The sequence below is a fragment of the Condylura cristata genome, unplaced genomic scaffold, assembly GCF_000260355.1.
Source record: "Condylura cristata isolate star-nosed mole 26May11 unplaced genomic scaffold, ConCri1.0 scaffold00006, whole genome shotgun sequence".
Classification (NCBI taxonomy): domain Eukaryota; kingdom Metazoa; phylum Chordata; class Mammalia; order Eulipotyphla; family Talpidae; genus Condylura; species Condylura cristata.
Window position 1 is genome coordinate 13137750 of NW_004567107.1, and position 20739 is coordinate 13158488.

Consider the following 20739-nt stretch of genomic DNA (forward strand, 5'->3'; position numbering starts at 1 on the left):
CACTGGAAACCCTCCTGGAGCCCTGGCAGTGCTGGGACGGCTATGAAAATATTTGTTTCTCACTTAGGGAAATTTCCCAGGAATCCAGATAAGTCCAGAGGGTTTTCTTTCTCTTCCTTCTTCATATGTTCCCTCTTGCCTTTAAAACTAAGTAAGTAAGTAAACATAAAAACAAAACAAAAAGCCCTCCCTGCTCCCTTGGCTTCTGCTTGACCCTGAAATGACCCCCTGCAGACTGGCTTCCTTTGGGTCTTTGAAATAAGCTCTGGAATGGTGTGGGCCCTGCTGCGAAGCCAGGGCTGCAGGCTCAGTGCTGGCCTGCAGCACAGGCTCTGGACTGGCTGCCCACAGGGTACATCGAAATGTGGGAGGAGGCAACAGAATTTTCTAGAGCCAGGTCTCATACCAGGCAGGCTCACCTTGCTTGGCCCCAAGTAACATCTCAGTTTGTGTCATAGCTGACTGTGATGTCCCCACTGGCCTGACGTGCAGAGGAGGGAAAGGGGTTGAGAAAGTCACTGACAAGGTGGAAGTGAGTGAGTAGCCAGGATGGGATTCAGACCTCAGCTGTCAGCTCTGGTGTTGGGGCTCCTTCCCCCATTCCAAGGCTCGTGTGGGTGTGGGTATGGGCGGGGGCGGGAGCGAGGAGCGGGGGGGCAAGTGTCAACTCCTTTGCTCAGTCCCATGCTGGGGAGGCTTCTTCCTAGGTTGGTATACCCTGACTCCTCTTTCCCATTCCAGAAACTATCTGATCTTACTGATCTTACTCCTGCTCCATGGAGAGCTCTGGAGCTGAATATAAGGGTGGCACTGGTGGGTGTTCATGGACACCACTGGCTAGAGGTTGAAGAACACTGGGCTAGGATGACAGACAGCTGTTGTGGGATCTGGCATCTCTCCATGCAAGTCTCTGGGTCTCAGGTACTGCTACATATGATGGGCTTCTTCCCAGAGTCCTTTTGAGGATCACACAGGACGCCTGAAGTTTAAGGTCTCCAGCGGCAGGGATGATTTAATTTTGACGCTGATCCTTGTATCCATCAGACCCAGGCTTCTCTTGAGAGACATACAATATGATTTGAATGTCAAATAGAGAAGCAAGGAAGAGACTGCCAGGGGGAAGATGTATCCAGCCAGGACATCCTCACAGCCTCCAGGAGCAGGGAAGGGAGCAGGTGCAAGAGGAAGTCATGCCCTAGAGAACATACTCACCAAGGTCGTGGCTCTGGTCTTTGGTATCAAGCAGCTGGACACTGATGGTCTCCTGCTTCTGGTCCCCATAATAGGTACCATCAGTCACCAGGTGGACAATGACAGCTGCAGCCACCATTGGCTGTGAAAAGTATGCCTGAAATGCAGTAGACACAGGGGGGTCACTAATCTACTTGGTCATGCGGTGGGGATGCAGCCACGAGAGGTACAATGGGGGCAGATTCTTCCATTTCAGACACTGGGTTGGCTGCTGTGGGTCCAGCGTGGGAACAGAGAGGCAGAGACACCTAGTAGTGAGACACACAGGCTCCGAGGTCAGACACTATTCAAGTTTCGGTTCTGCTCCCTCCAAGTTGGGTGATGCTGAGAGGTGCTGTGCTTCTCCGCACCCAAGTTTCCTCACCTCTAAATGGTGGATTAAACCAAAAGCCCCATCACACAATGGTTGGGAGACTCCACTGAGATAATGAAATGGAGTCAAGTGTATTAAAGCCATGAAAAATGGTCTTTGTTATTCTCTGCCTCCCCATGCTAACCTCAGTACTAGGCACTGAGGAGACAAAATTTGGTCCTTGAATTCATGGGGCCTGTGCAATTTGAAGGAAGTCAGTACCACACTGTGCCAAATTCAGTGTAGTCCACAGACCTTGGTCAGGTAGACAGGCTCAGTGTTTCGGAAAACCACACAACAGGCGCTCACACATGGGCAGGATGAGAAGGGAGGGCCTGATAACTTTTCTTTATGGGGTTCAGTAAGACTTCCAGGAGAAGGCAATGTTTAAAGGCCTGGAACAATGAGTAGGAGGTTCCAGTGAGATAAAAGGTATCCAAACTCTTTGCCAAAACAAGAGTGACTGGGGGTAACCCACCCGCAATTAAGGGATTCCATTTCAGGAAGCACCCGGCTGTTCAGTGTTTCTGTTCTCTGTCCTTACAATTAACACCCTCCATGGATAAACAAACCATCTTGAGAAAGGGCCATGGGAGTCAGAGCTTCCTGGGGCCACTGCTGAAGAGTCTGAAGCTCTCAAAGCTTTGGCTTACCCGGAGCCAGAAAGTGGTCTGAGCCAGCTGGGAGTATGGATAACTGATGGTGCAAGGGTACCAGGCATGCTGGGAAATGCCTTCACTGAGATCTATCACCTTGGTTCGACACACCTAGAAACAGAGAAAACAAAAAAAATATATAAAGGTCTAAGAGGTTGAGTGAAATTCACTTTGACAAAGCTTTACAATCCACCTATTTTGTTCTTGTCATGATGGGAGGAAACAGGGATGGGAGCATAAGAGTGTTTCAGGCTCTCACGTTAGGTCACAGAAGAGTGGATCCTCAACACTGTCAAGGAAAGGATGATATCTTGTTTTGGTGGTATAGATGAAAGAGAAATACCTATGGGGCAAATTCTGGAGGAGTTGACCTGTGAATTGGGTCTAGAAGAATAGTGTGGTAAAGATAAGAAAAAAGGTGTGGCAAAGGTGTCCCAGGTGTAAGAAACAGAGGCAGAGACTTAAAGGAAAACAGAAACCTTGACACTTTGGTTGTGCCAGGAATTGTTATCCCAAATACGCAGGCCTTGATCTGTTCATCTGAAAAGTAAGGCTGTGCTGGAGAGTTGCATCATCCACTATTTTTAAGAGATGAGCTAACCTAATCTCAACCATACCAAGAACACGCTGTAAAAGAAACAAACAATAAAAGAAAGGAAAGAAAAAGAAAGAAATAAAATAAAAGAAAGAAAAATTACCTAGAAGGGATCAAGGATATCTATTCTGGTGATATCTATAGTAGCAAAGGTTTGAGAATAGGTTCTATGTTCATGTATTAGCAAAGGGATGCATAAAATATGAACTATTCACAGGACAGAATTCTATGAAACAAAAGAATAGAAGGACTGACCTAGATTTACATGCAGGATGATGCTAAAAATATTTAACACCCTATTCAGTATGGGTCCTGGCCAATGTAAATAGAGTCCTACCAGAATTCAGGGCTATCTGTAGGAGAGACAGCAAAACATAACATTGCGGGAAAACAAAGGAACGAGGTGTAAATGGGAAAGTACATTATCATGTCATTTATAGAAATCATACAAAGACTAAGTATACCCCAGGCATTTGTATGGATGAGTGCAGAACAATTAACAATGGAGTGGAAAAGTTACACATCAAATTCACTAATCAAAGTTAGGTTTAAATGCAGGGCTTCACTGTTAATCAGTATCACAAGCATCAGTATTTTTTTTTAATACTCTTTGTTTTAGTGTAATTTTATATGGACAGAAAAGTTGCAAAGACAATACACAGCATTCTTTATACCCTTCGCCCAGTTTCCCTTGACCTTCACATCTTCACCAATTCATTCTTGAAACCTCCAAGAGAGGAAGAGAAATTGCTTAACCCAATTTTGGAGAATCACACATCATCACCCAGGAAGTGCCGCAATGATGTGCTGATTTGGGATTAGGGAGATCTGGTTCTGGTCCAGCCTCCCTCAGTGTTTGATGAGTGAATGTGGACTAGTTATTACCACATCTCTTTGGGTCTTGTTTTTGTTTTTTTGCTCATATCTGATGTTGATCTGGTCAAAGTTTTTCAAGGTGTCACCAGTGGATTCTTGGGCTCTTCGGAGGTGTCAGCCAACACGTGGCAAGGTCTACTCATTTGCTGCATCACTGTCTGCGCCAGAGCTTCCCCGCTCATCTGTTTTATATATCGGGCTGCCTTGTAATGCTTCATTTAGGAAAAGAGCTCCGACTTTAAAACACTGAAAAGGACTGGAGTGTGTTCATTGCCAAAGTTCCCCTTCACCCCCTCCCGAGGACTAGTGGGACCTGGGGATGGAGTATTAGTTTCCAAAACATCACAGGTAACTTACAGGGAAATCAGAGCCAAGAATCAACCATCTCTTCGGCCAGGAATTAGGTGATGGCTTCAGTTATTCATATCTCTAGAATCCTAATACCGAGGAGACTGCGGCTAAAACATAGCCACTTGAGTGGCCTGGAAGACGTTTTCAAGTTTATTTATTTTTCTCAAAAACAACTGGGACCAAGCTTTGGCAGATGTGCCAGTGGATTGTGTTACATTTTACAACAGTGCAAGACTTTGCATAAACTATCTATGGCATTTGAAATCCAGGCCAGCAATTCAACATTTTTCATCTTGGAATTTTGTCCTCTAGTTCTCTTAGCTGTCTATCCCCCAGCAGATTGTGGAGGAGCACATCTCTGGCATGCTGGAGTGGGGGGGCTTATCTGTGCATCTCAAGCATTCATGGTCAAAGAAGTCTCCACAGGAACAAAGTTCTCTTATTGCTTAAATCCAGTTTCCTCTTATCTGGTCAACTCTATCAGCACTAGACAGGGCTGTAGAGGAACATGCTGCTGTTATTTTATTCTTCTGTTTTCCTATTTAGTTTTGTGTTTGTTTCAGGCTGGCTGTGATCCCGACTGGGGACAGTCAAAGCAGATCAGAGAAGGGCAAACAAATCCAGCTGAACCTTTGCCCAAAGCCCCAGTTGATCTTAAAATCATCGAAGTTCCTGAGGTGGGGAGGAGGGAGGTCGCGGAGACAAAGGGGAGCAAACACCAGCCTCCTGATTGTATAGATCCTGTATGGAGCTGCACAGTCAGTGTTATTTCAGGACTCGTGGCACACTGGGTGTTCCCCAAGCCATGAGGGTGGTGACTAAGAATACAGGTGGGGTCCCCAGGACTGATTCTCTGGTGATGCTTTCAATTCTTTCACCAATGATTTTGCACCTTCCAAAGTAAAATCCAACACCAATAAAGAATCACAAAAGAAATGTGGACAATACTGAATATTTGTGGGGGAACTTGCAGGAAACTGACACCCTACCCCTACACTCCACGTGGACTCAAGCACTCCACATCATCCTAAGATCCTCTTCATGTATTACCTCCCTTTCTCCGATTTCTTTGTCACTCACCCCAGTGACCTCCCCGTCCCTCCTATTTTCTCCCCCATCCCAGTCAGCACCTCTCTCAAATCTTCCATCAGCCCCTCTGCTTTTCCTCACATTCCCGACTCATGCACACACAAACCCTGACGATGTCAAGTGCTTTCCCCAGTGCCTGAGTCTCAGATGTTCAGGGGGTGGACAGAGAATCTTCCACCCTCTCTGTAACACTGGCATGACAAAAAACTGACTCCTTCACACCATTCATTGTCCTGCTGAAGATGTTGATGAGGCTCTCTCTAGGCTGGAAGTTCCCGTAGAGAGGGGGTGTCCTAGGAATGAAACCTATTTTTCAGCATTGCTTACTGCCATGTTCATTGATGGCTAGATAAAAAAAAAAAATATGGATTATTAAGACTTAAAAAACAGAAGGAAATCCTGTCACAAGTACATGATGCTAAACAAGACAGTCACAAAAGAACAAATGGTATATGATTCCACTTCTTTGAGGTACCTAACAGTTTGAATTCATTACATCAAAGAGTAGAATTGTGGTTGACAGGTAGGGATGGAGGAAAGGGGAATTGCTAATCACTAGGAATCAGTATTACTTTGAATGACTGAAATACTGAGTTTTCTCTGAATGAACTTGTATCTTAATAAACCAATGATGGAGTCAAGGGAAAAAGAGAAAGTCACAGTAATACTGCCAAAGCAACAAGCAGGAGCAGCCGTGATTGTGATCAGGCTGTGTGCCCTCACTCGGGTGCTGTGGAGCTAGAGAAGGGACTGCCCAGCATCTAGCCCACTGCTTTGTGAACAGGACTCATGACCATTGACAGAGCTCTTTGCAATAGCTAGGGGCAGGGGTGTCTGACCATCGATTCTCCTGCCCTTTCCTCCAAGTACCAATGCCTACAAACATTCTTTTTTTTTTTTTTTAAAGATTTATTTATTTATTCATACAGAACTGGGGTACAGGCCAGAGGCTCAGGGACGGTGAGAGGCTTCACCAGAGACAGAGTGGGGAGCAGAACAGGCAGACTGACGAAGTACACTGCTGAGGGGAGCAGCGGGCGGGTCAGGAGAGGTCTGGCTCGCCATGTGGTCTCCTCCGGGGCAGGCGGCAGGCGGGAATCGAACTCATGCGGAAGTGGCTTCAGATTCTCAGTGCTGTGCTTTAACCCGCTACGCCACCAGGGAGGGCCGCCTACAAACATTCTTATTTGAGAGTTGTAGGGTCAGAGAGACTTGAATAGTTGATCTACTAAGACCCCTTCCTTTTCCAGTGCTCACAACAAGGTAGGTGTCTAACACCATCTTACACAGTAAGTCATGTAGCAAAATTGTTATGAAAATGCAAAATCTCCTGGTTCCCAGGTGGTTCACCCACTTTTTGCACCCCAGCAATCCTACCTCTGCTGTATAGCACCACCTCCAGGGAGAGTTCTGCCTCTTCCCCCAAGAATTCATAGCAGCCATAGCAGACAGTAGTTCCTGGGCCCACACTACTCTCTCTGGGGTCTTGGGCTCTGATGGAAGATGAGCAGGTCACTTCCTCTCCTGCTCATCTTAGCACCCGCTGGCACCAGTGGGCAAGTGGCTACCTTCCCCATGGCCTTGAGGGGGCCTCTTACCTTTTGCACTGTCAATTAGATGCTCACTCCCTCACCTTCAGAGGTATCTGCTTACACACACACCACCATGGACCACAAAAGACCAGGGTCAGCTCTCATTGCCCCCCCTCTTAGCTATACATCTCTCCCTCTCAGTTTCCACCCATGAATGCATGATTGTTTGGAAGAACTGCTAATGCCCTATAGAATAAGGAAACCCACTGGGATAATGTGTCCAAGGGTCTAATGGCCCCAGGATCACTTTGTCCTCACAAGTATTCTGTGAAGTTGGAATTGTTACTTCATTTTCCTCTGAGGAGAAAATGAAGCCCAATAGCTGTAAAGAACTCTTCCCAGGTCTTAGTCCCAGTTGTGAACAGCTCCAGAAGCAGCTGGATTTTGAGCCCTTTGAATCCATGTGAATTAACCACCACACCTGATCGCCACCTCTGCCTCCTTGACTGGCAGAGGGGGGACACGCTGTGCTTCCACCACCAGCTGCTCCACTCACACTCACGCCCTGCCCCCTACCCAAGGCTCTTTTCTGAAGTGGAAACTAACCTCTTCTCCCAATCCAGAACCATCCTTCCTGGCTGCTCACAGAACATGGGACAGAACGTTTCCTAGACGCAGCTCACAAAGGCCATCGGGAGAGGTGGTTTCTGACATGTCCTCGCCTTTGTTTCTAGCTGATTCCCCTTGCCACACAGCAGGCAGGTGTCTCTGTATCCACAGCGATGTTCCCTTCTCTTGGGGCAACTTTTTCATGGGCTGTGAACTGCCCCCTGCCACGCACCCATACTCTCCCTTCTCTCTTGTACCTGACCGCCCATTTTGTGAAATACTACACACACTTCAAAGCCAATCTCAAATATCACCCTTCCTCTGAAAGCTCTTGCCCACCCTGGCAGAATGAAGTGTTGTCTCTTATGTGTCCATATAGTTCTTTATATGTATCTTGGTTATAGTTGCTTGTCTGAAGACTCTCAAAGTGAGAAACTCAAATTAATCCTAACAGAGTGCCCTGCACTCAGCACCCACTAGGTGCCAGAGCTCAGCCTAACAACAGCAGAAGCTGTACATTCTGTGTGAGACACTGTTTTTGAGGACTCTTGATGGCTCCATCATGCAACCCTTAGGACAACTCCTTGAGACTGCTGCTGTTATTGTGCCCCATTCACAGGTAAGGAAATTGAGGCACACAACTAGCTAGTGAGAGAACCCGGATGCACATGAACCACACATTTGTAACTGTACACGCTGATATGCAAAGGGCCCTCCCATTCATCTCTCAGGGTTGCTGACGATGATGGCCTCGGGAATTATCCTGAATGGAGGCTTCTTCAGCAGACCAGAGCAGACCCTGACAGGTCTACCCTGGGGAAGGATGAAGAGGCCAAAAGACCCCAGACTGCCAGACGGAGGACTTGCCTCCAAGCTCACCCGACTGCTCACTTCTTCTGACTGACCCTCGTCCTCCACATGTAAATGGATAGAGCAAGATGAATTCAATCTGACACCCTGCTAGTTTGTCATTTCCAGGCTCCTCTTAGTGACTGCTACAGCACAGCTGTCTCTGCATGGAAGTATAAAGCAAATCCAGAAAGAAAGCAACAGGGTGCACACTGGCCACACCCTCTCCAGGTCTCAGTGAACTCCTGGACCCCATATCTCTGATATTCTACCTTTTCCAGCTGAAACAGTCAGAGGAGTGACATAAAAGTTTACTACAGTTGTTCCAGCAATGTGTTTTCTGCTTTGTTTTATTTTTCTTTTCTTTTGTGGTTGCAATTGCATGTTGCTAAAGAGTGAGGGAAGTTCTTCTGTCAGAGGTTCAAGATCAGTGATTGTTGGGGGGGGCCCCGAGATCTGATTGCAGACATCACATCCCATAAATACATGGAGAACAGAGAGCACAGTGGCAGAGGAGAGGCTGGTTGGAACAGCTGGTGATCTGCAGTTCTTGGGCTCACAGAAGCAGAGACCTCTGTGCCTGTGCTCCTTGGGGACTCTCGTCCAGTCCATGCACTGCCAAGCACTACATCAGCACCCCAGTTCAAGCCCCCTCCTTTACCGAAGACTGCTTTCAATTAGAAGAGTTAACGATGTCTTGCTTTCAAAGGGTTTTGTAAATCCAGTTTATCTTCCACCCACACACGATGTACACAAAGGCTGGAGATGGAGGGAGGACAGGGGGAGTGGGAAGACTGGTATTTTCCCACACAGGGGAGATACCATGAGGTTTCTATTGAATTTTGCTTTTACAGACTTACATGCCCTTTTGTCAATCACAGGAGGGAGGAAGTACTCGTCAAACCTCTAGCCCATCCTCTCCAATTTCCTTTCAACCCAAGGGGACCTGGGAATGGCCTCATTGAAAAAGAGGAAAAGGAGTAGGGAGGGAGGAGTGTGGGGGTGCATATTGACAGCGGCGATGCACAAAAATGAAAAAGCACACACATATGCACACACACACTCCCTGGGCCATATCTCCCAATGTTTAGGTCACATTTGAGTCTCAGTCTGATGAGTTATTAGTCCAAGAATTGCTAGATTGCAAGAGATGCCAGAAGTGGGTTCCTTGATATGAAGGATGAAGCAGGAAAGCCTTAGGGAGTTAGCACATCAGACCTTGCCTGTAAAGGGGCTGGAGAGATGAGACAGAGAGTCCCTGCTAAATAAATACACTTTTGCATGGAGCAATACGCTTGTCTAGCACCGTCAGAAAGCCAATGTGACTGCTCTTATATGGAACACGCTGCTTCTCCCCAGGGTTGCTGTGGGGAAGGGAGAAGGACATCATTTCTTAAGATGGCCAAGCAGGCCCTCCCTGGTGGCACAGCGGGTTAAAGCACAGCACTAAAAAGCTAAAGCCACTTCCTCCAGAGTTCCATCTTCGCCTGCCCCGGAGGTGACCACATGGTGCGGCAGACCACTCCTGACCGGCCTGTACCCCAGTTTTGTATACATAAATAAATAAATCTTTAAAAAAAAAAAGGATGGCCAACCAGTACTGGCACTTCCCATGGATGATCTCATGTGACACTCATGCCAATGCTGAGGAATAAGCCTCTTTGTCCCTGTGTTAGAGATAAGAATCTGAGGTTTGGAAGGCATTGGTCACTTGGTCAAGGCTTAGGAGTCAAAGCCAAGCTGGTCTGGCACAAAGTTCACTCTTTTCCCATCCTGTGGCTGGACATCCAGACAACACTGTTCATACCCTTTGAGTAATACATTGCAATGTGCTTCCTTGCCTGTCCACCAGTCTCCAGCATGAGCTTTGCGAAGGGCCTGCTCTAGATTTTTCTTCCATTTCCTTGGTCTCTGATGTGGACCACTGAGTGCAGCTCCCTGAAAGTTGCCGACCTTAAGCTGATGTGGCTTTTCTAAGGTTATACTCACAGTTCAGGGGTGAGGTATTTGACCCCAAATCCCAGGTCTTGGTAGCCTAAACCAGTGTGCAAAGATGATGACAGCCACATGGTACAGTCCCGGTGACAGGAGACTCAGGATTCACTGACTTATGGGCACTAGAAGGGGTTTCACCCATGTACCACCCTAGGCTTAGACAGAGTTACAATGTGCTAACAAGAATGATAACTGGTAGTCTCAGCAATTTCTTTCATTAGTCTATTGCACTCCAGAGCCTGTCTGGTCCCACTTCATTTAATCCTTAAACCCATTCTTTTTTTTTTTAAGATTTATTTATTCAGAACTGGGGTACAGGCCAGAGGTTGAGGGGGAGATGAGAGGATTCACCACAGACAGAGTGGGGAGGAGAACAGGCAAATTGAAAGTACACTGCTGAGGGGAGCAGCAGGTGAGACCGGAGAGGTCTGCTGTGCCATGTGGATTACTTCCAGGGCTTCAAACTGGCACTGAAGCTACTGTGGCGAGCTTGCAGTGCTGCTTCCTAACCTGCTGTGCCACCTGGGAGGGCCCCTTAAACTCATCCTCTGGGAAAAATTTTAGCAGACCTTTATTTCCTGGATGAGAAACCAAGTTGAGAGGTAACAAGAGGTACCACAGTCCTGCAGCTCACTGGCCCAGGCGAGGCATACCTGAGCATCACCACCACCCCCTCCCGTTGCCCACAAAAGATGGTGGTAATGAAATGGGGCATGCTTGTCTCTTGAGTGGAGACCTCTAAGCCATTTCACCAAAATACTATCCAGCAACACACACACAACCAGTCAGGATGAACTAAGAAGATGAAACCTACTTACAGTCCTTGAACTAGGCTGTTAGCTCACTGAGGGCAAGAATGGGGTCTGGCTCATTACATCTTCAGTATTAACTGCAGAGGAAGCTCTAAAGGAGGCAACTAAGCAAATACCAAGCAAATAAAGGAATGAAGTAACAGTTAACCACAAGTGTTATTGATCCTTGAAGATGTAGCAGGCTTTCTAAGAAGGGCATCACATACTTCATCTTAAGGTGTGAGACACTCCTGACACTCCAGGTCCCAGGTTTCTTCCACTGACTGCCTGGGGCCTGCTTTTCCCAATCCTACACTCATCCCAGTCTCCAGCCTCCTTTTTTCCCCCAAACTGACCCCCTTAACAAGGAAAACTTGAAGGGTAACCGAGGGTTAATAAATATACAACACATACACACCTTCAATCCCCTCCTCCAACCTACTTTTTACACACTAATGGCAATGAAAAGAGAAGGGGAGGGGGGGAAGAGCCAGGCTTTCTTTTACCGACCAGACCATTAGAAACAATTATCACTTCCCCAGGCCTCCAGAGAAGGTTTCCCCTTTGATGCCTGCCTGGGGGGGGGGGGAGGCGGGGGAAGGAGGGGCAGATTGCCTTTCTTTCAATTTCAGGATTTATTATTTGGCATGGACAGACAATCAAGCAAAAGAAGCATTTCCTATGTGCAGGGTGGGTGTATGGAGCTGAGAGAGGCTTTCTTCTCCCAGCTGGGGTTCTGGAAATAGTAGCAGGTCTCAAGACCTCCATGGGAGACAGCTCCAGATAAGATTACTTGGCATTCAATGCCCCCAGTCTCCAGTAGCAGCTCTGGGATGGTTAGCACCTCATTACCCTTGGGGTCTGTCCCTTACTTGGTAGGCACTTCACACTTCTTAGGGCTCCAATACACTCCAGATCTACACCTTCCACAAGTCTGAAAGCCTGTAGTTTGGGGTGTCAACCTACAATCTGAACTGATCAAACAGGTATAGAGGAAAAAGAAGCCTTCAACAGAAAGGGAGCAGAGAAAGTGCTGAAGACACAGCTGTCCTACTGGTAATAAGATTTTTACAGGTGATGAGACAACCATTTCTTAGAGATATGGTTGGGAATCAGAGTTGACTCTGGAAGAAGGCTCACTGAATGGCATACTCTCTATCACAGATAGAGGTTCAGGAGTTTGGGAAGACAGAAACCGGGTGCCCCAGCCTTCTTCTAAGGGAAAAGCTGAAGCCAGAGGCCCGGGAAAGCAACCAGGAACCATGGCAGAGCCCATGTGTTTCTTGCCATCTCTAAGTAAGAGCTGTGCCCCAATGCAACTCTTTCCATTCTTCTGCAAGGGACATTCCCTCCCTCCCTGCCTCACTCTGCATATAAAGAACCCACGGTTGAAAGGACCCAGGCACAGGCAAGCCAGCCCAGCAAAGAGCAGTGATGTCTGCCCCCATTATACAGATAAGGAAACTGAGGCCCACATCGTGCAGTGAGCATCCTGCAGCTGTGACAATTACAGTGATGTGATAAGCACCCTGCTGCTTTCACCTGCATGGGCTCCACTGTGAAGGGAGGATTCACAGGCCTGGTTTCACATGGGATACCGAGGCCACTGCAGAGGTGGGGGTAATTAAACAATGACACTGGCGACATGCCTACAGTCTGCGAACTGTCAGCTCACAGTCCATGGGCCAGCGGCACCTCTCCCCATTTCACAGACAGCAGGTCCAGACACTGGATTGCACCCTTGCCCCGGAATGCAGACACCCATTTTGAGGAGGTGCTGGGCAGGAGGCTCAAGCTCTTCCAGCTAGTAAATCCTCTAACAAGGGAGAGTGATTAGTGTCGGATGTGGCGGTGGGCTTTTGTGCTGCTGACAACTGCTCCCTTTTAAGGCCCGGCAGGCTCATTTCACACTGGCCCTCAGCAGGCCTGCTCCCCGGCTCCATAATTATGCCATTCACTCGCCACCCAGTCCCGCCTCTGAACTTCTGACCCAGCAGTGAAAGACTTGGGATCTCATTACTAATCTCTTAAGCCACCTAGTCCTCCAAAATACATCCATTTAAGTTGGAGGCCAAGGTTTTGGGGGTGGGAGCGGCAGGGGGAGGGAAAGTCCAGCACAAGCACTTCTCATGAGAGGGGCCATGTTCCCGATGGGCCCAGGGACAGGACAGCTGGCAGGGTGGGCCCACCAAGGGGCGTGTGGCTGAGCTTAGAGACCAGGCGGCCTTTGAAGGAGCAGGGCATCTGGGCCCACCTGTTTGTAATTTCTGAGGTGGGGGTAGGGGATGAGGCTGGTGTTTGTTTTAATTATTATTATTATTGCTGAAAAGGGAGGGAAAAAATGAGCAGAAACTGCTAACATCTGGGGGCTGCTGTCCAGTTTACGTAATCTCCTGTAGCAGAGGAGGAACGGGATCCCCACCAGATGGTCCGTGGGTGACTTCACGGCACATGTGCGTTCTCCAACAGTGAGATGCGGATGGGGTTGGGAGAGTGGTGTGGGAAACCTTCTTGAAATTCTGAAGGGGTGCAAGGCAGCAGGTTGGGGGCTCCCTGAGCTGAGGTCGCCGTTAAGTTTTTCCTAGTCAGTCTTGTCCTTATTTTTTACCAGTATTTCTTCCTCATTTATCCAACATCCATAACATAGCACTTACTACATGTCACGTAATTCCATTTTGAAATTTTACTTATAGGATCAGCAAATACCAAGTTAGGAGAATAATTTTTCTGATGCCATTTTGCTCACGTAGGTCATGAGCATAATGGATTCCAGACCAAAACACCATTACACATAAAATCCCTACTCCTAACAGCCCCCCTAGAACGTGTGTGTGTGTGGGGGGGGGTGCGCGCAGTGGAAGACCAGCAATGACAGCAGGCAACAAGGGCCCCTGAAACTCAGTGGTAGGTTCTGTGTTCAGGCGTGTGCAAGGCTGAGCGAGAGAGCAGGGCAAGTGGTCCCTGAGGCCCAGGTCCAAAATGCCAAAATCTTTATGTCAAGTGGACTCTGGAGAGCAGGGTCTGAGGGGCAGGGAGGGAAGCCAAGGCAGGAGGAAAAACTGGGCCACAGCTGAGCCATGACCAACCCAGTTTCCCAGATGATGTCAATCTCAGAGGCATGAAGGATAAAGTTCGAGATGCAGAATTTTGCTGCAAACACTGTTCTGAAAACACTGTTGTTTTTTTTTTTTAAAAAGCACAAATCGGGCCCTCCCTGGTGGCGCAGTGGATTAAAGCACTGCACTAAGAAACTAAAGCCACTTCCGCATGAGTTCTATTCCCGCCTGCCCCGGAAGGTGACTACATGGCGAGCCAGACCTCTCCTGACCCACCCGCTGCTCCTCTCAGCAGTGTACTTCGTTGATCTGCCTGTTCTGCTTCCCGCTCTGTCTCTGGTGAATCCTTTCACCCTCCGCATCTCTGGCCTGTACCCCAGTTCTGTACGAATAAATATAATAAATCTTAAAAACAAACAAACAAACAAAAAAGCACAAATCTTAGCTTTCTGTGCTTCCAAATCTCCTTTCTCCCCACATTTTTACTAAAAGCAATTAATGAAATTTCATGTATGCTAGATCAGGATAGAAAAACAGTGTGGACTCTGGATTAGATCAAGAGGATGCCATTAATTTCAGCCAGAGTTCACTCATTCACCACCAGGCATTTGAAAAAAAGTCTGCATGGTGCACCATGGTATCAATTTCTGAACCCTGCAGCACTGCCAGAATACTGAGGTGCTATGATTCTAGAATAGGGCCGGTCAGTGATGTCTCCTCTAAATCCAAACCCCCAAACTGCCCTGTGTTGAGAATCAGAGAGCAAAGACCAAGAACACAAATCTAGTTAACTTCCATCCAGAATGGCCTCTCTCCCCACTTGAGATTCGAACTGGGAAGCACAGTCAATGCTAGGGAAATGGCCACTTGGCTAGAGGCATTCAGATAGACGCAGTAGGTCATCTCAGAAGCCGCTTCTCGGCGTTTCTCTGGGAGGGTCTGGACATCCAGGGGTTAATCAGGAAAGCAGTGAACACATCCCAGCATGGTGCTTGGTCACTGAAACCCTTGGTCAGAAATAGTTGAGCAGAGGTTAATGGCAGTCTTGACCACACTGGTCTATTCAAAAAAGGTCAGAGGAGTGATTTTTCACTTAAAAACATCTGTGTATTAAAAGATCAAGACTTTCTCAAGTTCATAAAACTAGGAGTTTCCAGGTTGTTTTTGTGTATTTGTTTTCCTCCCTTCTCCCCCTTCCTCCTCTTCTCCAGCTTTCCTAATTACGATCTGTGTGTTCCAAGTTGTGTCCAAGAGAAGTACGAGTCACGTTACCTGCAGGGAATCCCACTTGAAGCCAAGATGATCAAGCACAACGCAGGGCCCCTGGGTCCTGCTCCTTACTGCAGACTTTGGGGGCTCTGGTCCCTCCTTTGACCTCGGTGACAAGGGTTGGAAACTACCAAGGGACTGACTTGTTTTTCTTTGCATTTGAAGGGCAGGCAAAGCTCTTGCCAGGGCTGCCTCCAATGTGATTTCCCAAGGAAGAAGTTCCAAAGGATGCAGGACGCTGACCTATGCAAGGAAGCGCAGGGATCACTTAGACTTTCAGTGGTGTCCTGTCCAGCTTCCAGCTCAAGCCACGGGTGATCTTCTGAGGGACAAAGGTGGTGTTTCTCTCTGGCATGCCCCTCTAGATTTCAGCGATGGGGCAGGGATTGTCATAGGTTGACTTGGGTTTCTGCCTGCCAAATGTTCAATATACACTGACATTTAGTATCCACCACCTCATCAGCAGACTCCTCTGAGGGACAGAATTCCCCAGTGGCACCCTTGGCCAAAGCAGCACACATCTGCACAGAAGCAGGGTGTTGAAGCAGCTGTTCAGAGAGGCAGTCCCTGGGAACAACTGCAGCGTGGTCTGGGCTCCACCAAGTGAACTCTTCAGCATCCCTACACCTGCCACTTTCCTGATCCTTCCACGGAGCAGAGGAAGTCACTCACATTTTTAAGGTCAAAGGCATGTGGGTTGGAATCTTGGCTTCTATTGTTATTGACAGCCTGACCTTGAATCTTTCACTAGATCTAAATTCTTGCAAAATGAGATGCTGGTACCTCAGGGGGTTGAGGGAAGAAGGGGCTGTTGACTGGATTCAAAGAGCTGTTGTACGCAGAGTGTCAGAGTGTTTAGACACAGCCCTACATGCTAGAAGTCACAATTAACATTTCTTGAACCCCCTACGTCTTTCTTCCTGGCTCTACATGAAGAAAGTTCTGGGTTCAAATTCTAGACTTCCCAGCCCCACCCTGGGCCAGCTGCAGAAACGTAGAGTGGTTACTTAACCTTTGTGAGTCTCAGCTCACAACTCTGCAAAGCAGTGGCAGTTGTGGCTACCTCGTAGGGTATATAACACAGTGTGGTACTGGGCAGAGATCCTTTTTCCCTCTCTCCCTTACTCCACAGCCTCCTTTCCTTCTCCCGTTATTTCTCCTTCCTCCCTTCTCTCTTGCCTTTTCATCCCCTCCTCTGCTGGGGCTCTCGTTGGGAGAACATTCTGAGCATGAGTCACAGCCTCAAGTCAGGGAAGCCTGTTAGATTTCCATTAGTTTGCAGGAACCTCCTCTTAGGGACATCACCGAGACCCCAGTCCTTCCCAAAATAATCAGAGGCAATAGGGAGAGCCTTTATCTTGGGGTTCAGCCTCTGGAAGCCACTTCCAAACATTTGCACAAAGTTGTTAACAGAGAGAGTGCAGATTCAGTCCTAAGTATTTCTCTTGTGCCTGCCATGTGTCCTGTTCTTGATCTTGGGACACACAGCAGTGAACACACCAGTGCAATCGCCACCCAGCTCCTGTCCTTGAGCAGCTAACATCCGGAGACTAGTGGGGAGGCAGGCTATGGAGGCCCTGGAGCAGAAGGAATTCCAGAGTTCTCAGCAGAGGTGGCCATCACCTCATCTGTAAGCCAGGAGCTGAATGGGATGGGGGCACAAGGAGACCTGCTCATTCTGCTCGCCTGTTGTATCTGTAACTGGCCCCCACAAGGAAATCACTTACAGACACTCATTTGTGTATTTAAGCCAATCATATACTGCTGAGCCATCACTCAGCAAATAGTGTTTCCAACAGCATCATTCAGTGAACCCACAAACATTTTCTGAGTATTTTCTGTATTAAACGCAATGTGCTAGGCACTAAAAAAAAAATCCCTAAAATTGTACCATGAGGCCCAAATCCCTAACTGCCTACAGGCCATTTGGTATGAAAAGCTATGGACGTAGACAAATGCAAACCATAAGGCAGCTTGTGCTCCAGGCCCCTGGACCATTCCAGAAGGGTTATGTGCCATTAAAAGGGTGAGGGTGCACATGGTCTGTGTGGGTCAGGAAAGGCCACATGGAAGAGCTGCCATTTGAGTGAGACTTTGAAGGACAAAGTCTCAAAGAGGTGGAGGAGGGAACAGTGGTGAAATAGAAACTCTAGGCTTTGGCTGGGGATAGATCGCAAGCCACTTCAGTGCTGGAATGCACCAGTCAGGGAACAGGCTGCAAAGAGAAGCTGGTACAGATGCAAGGTTTTTGTTAAGGCTTTCGGATTTTCTGGACCATGAGGAACAATACAGAAAACTTTACAGCTAAAAAAGAGACGCTGACCAATATTTACTGTGAGTTACAGAAATCGTACTCTCAAAGGAAAGATCCTCTAGCAAGGACAGAGGTGGATTTAAAAGACAAAAGATGTTGTGTCATAAAAAGAGGAGTGTCACAGCTCACTCTGGGTAACAGAAGAAGAAATGTTACTTAAAGTAAAATTTTACTTTAAGGGGTGTGGGGGCCCTCTCTGGTAGCACAAAGGGTTAAAGTGTAGCACTGCAAGCTAGAAGCAGCCACTTCGGTGCCAGTTCGATCCCTGACCCGGAAGTGACCCACATGGCGCGGCAGACCTCTCCTGACCTGCTCACTGCTCCCCTCAGCAGTGTACTTTACCAGTTGGCCTGTTCTGCTCTCCACTCTGTCTCTGATGAATCCTCTCACCGCCCCTGCACCCCTGGCCTGTACCCCAGTTCTGTATGCATAAATACATCTTTAAAAAGCAAAAACTGCTCTGGATACATGATGTGGTGTAGTCGATACATCTGAGCTGTGGAACCTGAAAGAACTGGATTCCTCCTGTCCCACCACTTAGAATAGGGGCACCCTGGGGACTGCTGCTTCCCCACCTGTGAAATGAGACACAGCTCCCATGCACAGTTGGGTAAGCAGCAGGTGAGGCAGTGGCTCACGAAGAAGACTCAGGTGGTGAGTCGAGCCTGGCCCTGTTCTGTGTTTCCTGTATGTCGCCTCCACTGTATTCTCCTGTTGTACCCACGAGGCGAAGGAGTGCCCTAAACACCCTGCCCCAGAGCTCGCGACAGGTGTCATCATGGGGATGCTCCCAGAACTGCTGTCCACAGGGCTCCCCATGAGCCCCACGTCACTCCTTCAATTCAAATGAGAAGCTCAGTTCCTCACCTGTATGAGGCCCGTGTCCAGGCTTGAGCTCATGGGTGGCTCGAGGGGTGACACAGAACTCCTTCATGACCATGACCGGTTTTAGCCGGCTCATCTGGGGCTGCCTTCGCTGGAACATGAACTCTTGCCCAGAGCTCCCCAAGGCACTCCTGGAAGTACCTTTCTCCTTCCTCCCTGGCTGGCCATCTCCTGGACCCCTTGCAAGGTAACTGCACTGCAAACCTGGGCCTCACCCCGGAGGCACCCCCATTCCTGAGAGCTGTCCCCTGGTGGCAGACCAGGGCTCTTCCAAACCTACGCCTCCAGGAGCCACCCCCAGGATGGAGACCAGCCAAGCATCGCCTCCCACCAGCTGCCCTGGGGGTCCTTCTTGGGAAAGGGACCCAGGGTGGGCAGGAGCTCCAAGGAAGTCTACGTTGGACTTCCCTGGCATAGAAGCCAGGCTCCCAGCACAGCCCCTCTCTGAATCCATGTCTCCCCAGAAAACAGGCGCACACACACACACACAGGCAGCAGCTCCTGACACTGGGATCGGGCAAGTTTAAGAATCCCGTGACTGGGGTGGGAGAGGGGGTATCAGTCCCTCTTGGCCTGATTCTATAGGTAACACATCTAGGTTAACTTAAATAGCAAGGATGGGGGGGGGGGCAGAGGGGGGGGGCAAAGGGCTCGAAAAACAAACACAAATGAACACACTCACAAACAAAAAAATGAGATCCTGTGTACGGCCAAACTCAGGTCCCCTGAAACCCCATCCTTTGTGCCTGGCTTGAGAAAGTTTACTTTCAGACTTAGAGAAATGAGCATGTGGTTTTGGGGACAGAATTCGATCTCGCCAAAGCAGCCGGCTCAGCAAGCTGAATTGCCTGTTGCTTCCTCAGTGCGCTGCAGCCTCGGAGAGGGAACACTGTTTACATTTTTGACATGTTTCTCGGGTACAGAACATGAAACTAAATTACATAGCAAAGGCCATGCCGGCTAAATGCTGATGCCCCCACTTCAAGCGACAACAGTTGAAAACGAAAAAATAAAACACACAGCGCAGCAAATGAAAGTAAGAATGGCCAGGGTCTCAAGAGCTGGAGTGAGTGACAGGGATGGAAGCGGTCCAGTCCTCAAGCTAAAAACAGGGGAAGATGATGTAAAGAATAGAAGTGATGAGAGGGGCCTGGGTCAGGCTTGGAGAAGAAGCAAGGCAGAGGCCAGAGTTTTCCCAGACAGGCACGGAATGGACGGCTGAGCTGTGTCTGCTCCCACAGTCCAGCACCGTGGGGCGGTGCTTGCTCTGGGCTTTAAGTCAGGGGTCAAGGGGCAGATTCAGTCCTCAAACCAGGTCCTTCTGGCTCCCCAAGGTACCTTCCCAGTTAGTCAGTATATCTTTGCTGCATGCCTACAAATGCTAGCTCCCCCCAAATGCTTTCTTCTCACACAAATGAGTGTTCCTCCTCCAGACGCAATTTGCTTAATGGTAACGTGCTTTTGTAGGGGACATGCAAGAGGCAGCTAGTAGGAAGGCACACAGAGGCCCTCCCTGGTGGCACAAGAGGTTAAGTCTCAGCACTATGGGGCGATGGGCAGCCACCGCAGCACGAGTTCGACCCCCAGCCAGGTTGCTGACCCACGGCAGACCTCTCCTGTCTCGCCCTCTGCTCCCCTCAGCAGGGTATTTCAGTACATCTCCCTGGTCTGCTCCCCACTCTGTCTCTGGTGAATCCTCTCACCCCCCACATCTCTGGCCTATACCCATGTTCTTATATGCATAAATAAAAAAATAAATGTTTTTTTAAAAAAGAAGGAACACCGGAATTACACCCATTATATTTGTCAGTTATCATCCCACAGACTGAGAGCAGACCCACTGAGGTTCAGAAATGTAAAGTGTCTGCCAGACATCAGCCAACTAGCATGGACTGGCACTCAGATCCAGTGCCTCTGGCTCAAACACTAAGATTCCTTCCAATGTGGCCACACCACCATCTTTTATTTCCCCAAATACTCAAGTGAAGAGGAAATAATGTCACCGCTAATCTCTCTTTGATGCAGGCAGGCTCACTACTCCCCCTCAGTGCATACCCTCTCCAAGGTTAAGTTCATGTGTGGAAGCCTCGGAGTGTTTCCCCAGTGCGAGTCTGTTCTAGATAGAAGCCGTCATGTTCAGGTCCCCATTTCTTCACAGAAAACCCCAAGCTGCTTGCTCATCTTAACCAACACCCATTGCTGAAGACAACCCCTTGGGCCCAGGGGCTTCACATAGGTCTCTGCTGATTCTGAGTCTGTGAGTCAAAAT

General features: G+C 48.5%; 1 protein-coding gene across 1 annotated transcript in view; it reads right to left on the reverse strand.

Annotated features, from left to right (window-relative positions):
* The window catches only part of PAPPA (pregnancy-associated plasma protein A, pappalysin 1), a 223581-nt gene that overhangs the window by 58600 nt on the left and 144242 nt on the right, over positions 1 to 20739 (reverse strand). Inside the window, exons 11-12 of the mRNA XM_012721479.1 lie at positions 2257 to 2370; positions 1213 to 1348 (exon numbers count right to left, since the gene is read on the reverse strand). Coding sequence (XP_012576933.1) covers positions 1213 to 1348; positions 2257 to 2370 — 250 coding nt within the window. The remainder of the gene's footprint in view (positions 1 to 1212; positions 1349 to 2256; positions 2371 to 20739) is intronic.